This window comes from Sapajus apella, unplaced genomic scaffold (assembly GCF_009761245.1).
Source record: "Sapajus apella isolate SASKATOON/1434 unplaced genomic scaffold, GSC_monkey_1.0 scaffold83, whole genome shotgun sequence".
NCBI classification, from domain to species: Eukaryota; Metazoa; Chordata; class Mammalia; order Primates; family Cebidae; genus Sapajus; species Sapajus apella.
The window spans coordinates 4,827,032-4,834,512 of record NW_022437023.1 but is presented as its reverse complement, the minus strand read 5'-3'; the positions used below and the strand labels follow the sequence as shown (position 1 = coordinate 4,834,512).

Below are 7,481 nucleotides of genomic sequence, written 5' to 3'. Positions count from 1 at the left end.
ATAAAAACCCTAGAAGAAAATCTAGGCAAAACCATTCAGGACATAGGCATAGGCAAGGACTTCATGACCAAAACACCAAAAGCATTGGCAACAAAATCCAAAGTAGACAAATGGGACCTAATCAAACTCCACAGCTTCTGCACAGCAAAAGAAACAGTCATTACAGTGAATCGGCAACCAACAGAATGGGAAAAAATTTTTGCAATCTACCCATCTGACAAAGGGCTGATATCCAGAATCTACAAAGAACTAAAACAGATTTACAAGAAAAAAACAAACAAGCCCATTCAAAAGTGGGCGAAGGATATGAACAGACACTTTACAAAAGAAGACATACATGAGGCCAACAAACATATGAAAAAATGCTCATCATCACTGGTCATTAGAGAAATGCAAATCAAAACTACATTGAGATACATTCTCACACCAGTTAGAATGGCGATCATTAAAAAATCTGGAGACAACAGATGCTGGAGAGGATGTGGAGAAATACGAACACTTTTACACTGTTGGTGGGAGTGTAAATTAGTTCAACCACTGTGGAAGACAGTGTGGCGATTCCTCAAGGACCTAGAAATAGAAATTCCATTTGACCCAGCAATCCCATTACTGGGTATATATTCAAAGGATTATAAATCATTCTACTATAAGGACACATGCACACGAATGTTCACTGCAGCACTGTTTACAACAGCAAAGACCTGGAACCAACCCAAATGCCCATCAATGATAGAATGGACAGGGAAAATGTGGCACATATACACCATGGAATACTATGCAGCCATAAAAAAACGATGAGTTCGTGCCCTTTGTAGGGACACGGATGAACCTGGAAACCATCATTATCAGCAAAACGACACAAGAACAGAAAATCAAACACTGCATGTTCTCACTCATAGGTGGGTGTTGAACAACGAGAACACATGGACACAGGGAAGGGAGCATCACACACTGGGGTCTGTCGGGGGGAAATGGGGGGGGACAGCAGGAGGTGGGGAGTTGGGGAGAGATAGCATGGGGAGAAATGCCAGATATAGGTGATGGGGAGGAAGGCAGCAAATCACACTGCCATGTGTGTACCTATGTAACAATCTTGCATGTTCTTCACATGTACCCCAAAACCTAAAATGCAATAAAAAAATTAAAAATTAAAAAAAAATAAGTGTGAAGCAGCAAGAGTTTAATGAACTTCTAAACAAATGGTAGCAGGTAGGATAAATCCCTAGGGCTTGGTGGACAGAGGGAGATGTAGCTGATCAACAAGGGACTAGATACACTTCACTATGAGCAATAAATATACGACCTACTCATACCCAGAGAAATTCTCGAAACCAGTCCTTTCGCCTTTAACATTTTGGTACAGAAAAAGATTTTGCAGCTATACCTTGAAGCATGTCCAGAGAAGCCACAAATATTAATCAACAGTAACTTGTCCCTGAACAATATTAGCCTTTACAGAGAGTTCTGTCCCAGTGAAGGTGTGAAGGTCTACATCTAAATATGTAGACATAAACCCCCCTCTATTAATTTCAACAACTAGTCTAGGCTGAATAAGGGAAGCAAAAAGGTACCCACAAGTAAGCAGTGTATACTCTCAAAAGTCCTATTTAATCCATGGCCTTTGCTAATACTACCAGTTCAAGGGGATGGCAGAGATCAGAATGACATTTATAAATTGCTCAGAAATAAGCCAACATTACCGCTGGTTGTTCCTTACCCTGAGCAACCCAAACAAAAAAGCTTGTTCACTTCAATGGTGACCGGTCCATCTGAGTTCTAAGTAAACAATGGGGAATTTCTGACATTCAATATTACCTGAACCACTGGGTGGGAGTAAAACATGTGGTTCCTGACAGATAGGAAATGACATTTTGGGCAGGGACAGGATCTGCTCTAGCCTAAAGCTTTGTGCAAGAGCATGTCATCTAAGCAAATGACTCAGGGATGGGAACACATTTGGTCTTTATACAGCTAAGACAGCCATTATTTTATCTTCCTACTATAGGCCCTGCGGAAGGTGGTTTATCATTCAACCCAATAATGCAGCCATGGTGCATCTGTCCCATCACATGCTAGCTGCTCAAAATAGAAACAAAAACATTTTCTGCCTTTTTAGCTTTTTTTTGTTTTGTTTTGTTTTGTTTTGTTTTGTTTTTTGTTTTTTTTTTGAGACGGAGTTTTGCTCTTGTTGCCCAGGCTGGAGTGCAATGGCGCGATCTCGGCTCACCGCAACCTCCGTCTCCTGGGTTCAGGTAATTCTCCTGCCTCAGCCTCCTGAGTAGCTGGGATTACAGGCACGTGCCACCATGCCCAGCTAATTTTTTGTATTTTTAGTAGAGACGGGGTTTCACCATGTTGACCAGGATGGTCTCGATCTCTTGACCTCGTGATCCACCCGCCTCGGCCTCCCAAAGTGCTGGGATTACAGGCTTGAGCCACCACGCCCGGCTCTTTTTAGCTTCTTACCTCCTGGGTTAGCTATAGAGTTAACTAACCTTTCTAGTTAACAAACTGTCAGGTACAAGGGCAAAGAAACCAGCTGACCTGTACCTGCCCTGGGACTAAGTGATCTGGCCTTGGCCCAGAGAAAAGATACGTAAGTCCTGAAGACAACTATTGATTTAATTGGGCTATACTGTGGTTTTGTGGCATCTTGACCTTCACCTAACCTTCCCCTGAATTCATGTTGGTTCTGAGTTGACTCAGCTTTGCATCCTGGGATATGTCCTCACTGGCTCTGCTGGATATTTTACCCTATCTTAGCGCCCCAACTCCGGCTCCTGATCTCATCAGCGTGCTGAAGCCTTAACCCTTTACTCAACCCAATTCCCTCATCTCAAAAGTTTACTGTTCCCATTCCATTTCCTGTCTTTGGTGCTCAGAATTTGGTGCCTGGCCCAGAAACTGAGAACTCTGGCCAGAGGCTCATGAAGTGCCTGCCCCACCCCTGAAGACCACTCTTGCCCTTTCCTTCCTGAAGGATGTGGTACCTGAAGATGCTGTTCCTCTTCCTGGAAAGTCTTCTCTAGTTGCTCCACTCTTGCCTGCTGCTGAGCCTGCTCTGCACACAGCTGGGACTGCAAGTCCTGCAGTTCCTGCTCCATTTTCACAATTTTCTTTGAGTTCCCCTTTTGGGTCTGCTTTTTCACATTCCTAACAGCTTCTTGTTTTTCCTGCATCTGTATTTTCAGCTTCAGAATCCTGGACATGGTCACCTTAAACAGCTGTAAGCTGCTCTGAGATGCTGAAGAGTTTGAGGCTTTCTGCTGAGCCTCTGTGACTTTGGGGAAGCCAGGGTAAATGGGAGGCCCTGTGGTCTTATTTGGCTCAAGGGCAGCCAACTTAGGATTTAAATTTTCAGAGGGTATACTGGCCACTTCACCTTTCCCCTGTGATTTCACTGACTGACCAGATTCATAAGACACTTTGTTTATTTTGGATTTCAAATTTGAGGGGCCTTCAGCTCCAGGACCCTCTAATTCATCCAAACTAAATTTCCTTTTAGTTCTCAATCCCTTATTTTTTTCTATCATCTGGTCATTCTTTGGGGAAAGACAAGGATATATCGTCGCCCAGTCTTCTTCAGTAACTTCATATTCATACTCTGCATTCTCCTTATTCTCCAGAGGCACTCCAAGTTGGATGTAGTCTCCCTTATGAATGGAATAGACTCTTAAAGGTTCCAGACGCTGTCTGTTCAGCCAAACACCATTCAGACTCTGGAGAAAGTTAAAGAAAGAAATAAGCTTCATGATTTTCATCCTCTTAATAGAATCTCTCTCCTGCTACTCTAAAACCTTCTGCCTTTTCAGAAGGAAAACTCTTGATAACAAACTGAAAAGAAAGAATCATAAACTACCATCCTTAGAAACAGCATTTGTCAAGCAGTGCTTTGGCTTTTTACCTATATTTCACATTCATGCCTCCACAGAGAGCTGCCACGTCACAGGCAGGAATCACCTTATGTTATTGGTGGTTAATTTACTCAAACACATACAATAGCATGAAAGGAAACGGAAACTGGATAGTTCCTACTGACCTAACCTGGAGGCAATAAGGCAATGTCCCAAAACTAGAAAAAATGCGATTAGTGAAGAAAGCAGTATCTAAGGGTGAGGTCCATGAAGTAGGCTCAAATACTATCTCTGGATGTGGATCCTTAACACACTGGTGAAAGAGCAAGCACACATAAACCAAAAGAAAACAGAGTAATATATCCTGTACTGGGGTCAAATGGCAGGTAGGATCTGACCCAATTAATACCAACAGGGGTATATGGGCAATACAGGATAGCAGTTAAAAGCTGGAGCTCTGGACTCAGATGCAGGTTCACAATCTGCATGGCGTTCGGCAATTTACTTAACCTCTCCATGCCTCAGTTTTGTCTGCAGAATAGGGATAGTATGGTACCTACCTCATACTGTTCCTGTGAGGAATGAATAAGATAATGCATGTAAATCACTTAGCACAATAACTTACACATAAAAATGCTTAATAAATATTTCCTGTCCGGGAGTGGTGGCTCACAACTGTAATCTCAACACTTTAGGAGGCTGAGGTGTGCAGATCACTTGAGGCCAGGAGTTCAAGACCACCCTGGCCAACACAGCAAAATCCCATCTCTACTAAAAATACAGAAATTAGCTGGTCATGGTGGTGGGTGCCTGTAATCCCAGCTACCTGGGAGTTTAAGGCATGAGAATAGCTTGAATCCGGGAGGCAGAGGTTGCTGTGAGCTGAGATCGTGTCACTGTACTCCAGCCTGGGTGACAGAGTGAGATGAGACTCTGCCTCCAAAATAAATAAAATATTTACTTTTATGGTTTTAATGAAGTCATAGTATCGAGATTAAGAATACACATCCTGGAGTCAGGCTGCCTGGGTTTGTAATGTGGCTCTATCACTTAGCAGCTGGGTGATGTTGGGCAGGTTTCTTGACCTCTTTATGGCCCAGTTGCTGCATGGTTAAAATGGAGGAAAATAATAGTCCCTCCCTCATGGTGTCTGTGTGGATTTAATGAGATAAAACACGGCATGTATTTAGACAGTACCTGGGCATCATATTTCATAACTGTTCACTACTATTACTATGCCTTGGTTCAACTGATTCGTCAACAATCAGTTCAATTCTATGCTCAATGTCATGCAAGGCAAATATATTAAGTACAAAAGACAAGAAAACTTTTAGCAGCTGACTGTGGAAAAGACAACACAAGGACTCAAATAAGTAAATGTGGGATTACATGGCATATCCTATAAATGCAAAGGAGTATTATGTGCAGCTGGGATAGCTAAGGGATGCTAAATGCAGATGATAGGTCCTAAAATAGACATGAAACAAATTCAAGATTCAGAGGTGAAATACATTGGTGGGCATTTTAACCCAGATCATGGACTTAAGTTTGCGAGATAGGCCAGAGATGAAGCTCACTTCTGAATTGGGACTAAGACTTACGTTTACACTGGCAACTACAGCTATCTACTTTCAGCTAGAAAAAAATCCCCAGTCAACTCAAATATGAAGGACAGGGGCTTGACCACAAGGCACAGAGGGTAAAGGGAAACTAGAGATCAGATCTTAACTCTGGTTTGGCATTAGGCTCTTGATTCCACCTTTATATAACTTGGTTTGCAAAGACTCGCATAGATATATACAGAAAGACTAGTGTTAACCCACTGCACATCGGGCCTAACCTGGCGCATCCAGGAAACCTCCTCACATCCTTTCTGTTCAGCCTGAGAAACTATGGGGAGTGATCAGTTTTGCTGAATTCTGAAACAACATAAGAGAAATAACAAAAGAGAGGGGTGAGGCCAGAAGAATCTGAGAACAATTTTAGAGCAGGACAGTCAATTTTAGATTATATGCAGGAAAAACGTCTCAGGAAAAGGGATAAGACACAGAAGGCCACCTAATGCCAAGGTACAGAAATTTTAAGAGTCTCCAAAGCTAAGAAGAGGTTAAATAAATAAATAAATGAGATGACAGAAGCATCCCACAGCTAAAGAGAGTAAGAATTCCTCAGAAGCTGCGGCAAACTTTCGTGATATGTTGCAGCCCTCCACTAGATCCTCTGCATTAACCCATCCCCTTCAGAGCCCTTTTAGAAGCTGGAAAATAAACTCAAAAATTCCCCATCACATTTTATCCTTGGCCCCTTGTGCATTTACCCATTCATCACTTCTCAGTGACATCTAGTGGCACAATTTAAACCAAAGCCCTGAGTCAGGTCTGTTCATAGGACACTAGAAATGGACAAAAATCCCATGGCTGATAAGAACAATCAAGTACTGCTGGATATGATCTCAAATACAATGGTTTAAATAATCATGCTCTGTTCAAGGCTTTCTTGATGTTGGTTTTCATAACTACCCACTTGAACAATGTTAGCAGCAGAAAATGATACCCAGAAAAGTCTGCCTGATGTCTCTCAGCCACCAATGGGAAAAAGGTGGGATGACCCACATCCGCGTAGACAGGAATTACTACTTCACCTGATGTTCAATTTCTGTCCAGCTATTTTTAAAGTTATTGAAGAGAGTGGAAACTCAAAACCAAAAGGCAGTATTTTCTTGGAGTGCTTTAGATAATTTACATAGCTCAGTGGTTCTCAACCCTGAATATACAGTAAAACTACTTGGGAAAGTTTAAAACAAAGAGGGGTGCCTGGGTTTGGCCCTCAGAGGGAGTTAATTGGTCTGAGATAGGACCTAATTATCAGTATTTTAAAAGTTACGTTTATATACAAACTGTATCAGGATACAAAGGATACAAAGCCCTTTGGTAGTCAAGGTTTCCCCCATTCCCAGGCAACTACTTATCTGTTCTCTACCCTTTCCCAGAATGTAATACAAATGGAATCAGTGTCTCCACTTTTGAGGCTTGCTTCTCTCACTTAGTGTAATGCCTCTGAAATTCATCCACACTGTTGCATTACCAGCTGTTTGTTACATTTTATTGCTGAGTAATATTGAAGGTAGTACCAGTGGAGCACAGTTTATCCATTCTCTAGTTGTTTTTTTCCCAGTTTTTGGTGATTATTAATAAAGCCACTACAAACATTCACATACAAGTTTCTGTGAGAACATAAACTTTCATTAATCTTGGATAAATACCTAGAAATAGGATCACTGGGCCGGCTGTGGTGGCTCACACCTGTAATCTTAGCACTTTGGGAGGTCGAGGCAGGCAGGTCACTTGAGGTCAGGAGTTTGAGACCAGCCTGACCAACATGGAGGAACACTGTCTCCACTAAAAATAAAGAAATTAGCCGGATGTGGTGGTGCATGCCTGTAATCTCAGCTACTTGGGAAGCTGAGGCAGAATTGCTTGAACCTGGGAGGCAGAGGTTGCAATGCGCCAAGATTGCGCTATTGTACTCTAGCCTGGGCAGCAAGAGCAAGACTTCATCTTGAAAGAGAGAAAAAAGAGAAAGAGAGGAAAGAAAGAAAAGGCAGAAAAGAACGAAAAGGAAGAAGGA

General features: G+C 42.2%; 1 protein-coding gene across 3 annotated transcripts in view; it reads right to left on the bottom strand.

Moving 5' to 3' along the window:
• RNF8 (ring finger protein 8) overlaps positions 1-7,481 on the bottom strand; it is a 45,190-nt gene that overhangs the window by 26,315 nt on the left and 11,394 nt on the right. For all 3 annotated transcript variants that reach the window (XM_032253606.1, XM_032253608.1, XM_032253607.1), the window contains exon 3: positions 2,991-3,719. In XM_032253606.1, the coding sequence (XP_032109497.1) occupies positions 2,991-3,719 (729 nt within the window). The remainder of the gene's footprint in view (positions 1-2,990; positions 3,720-7,481) is intronic.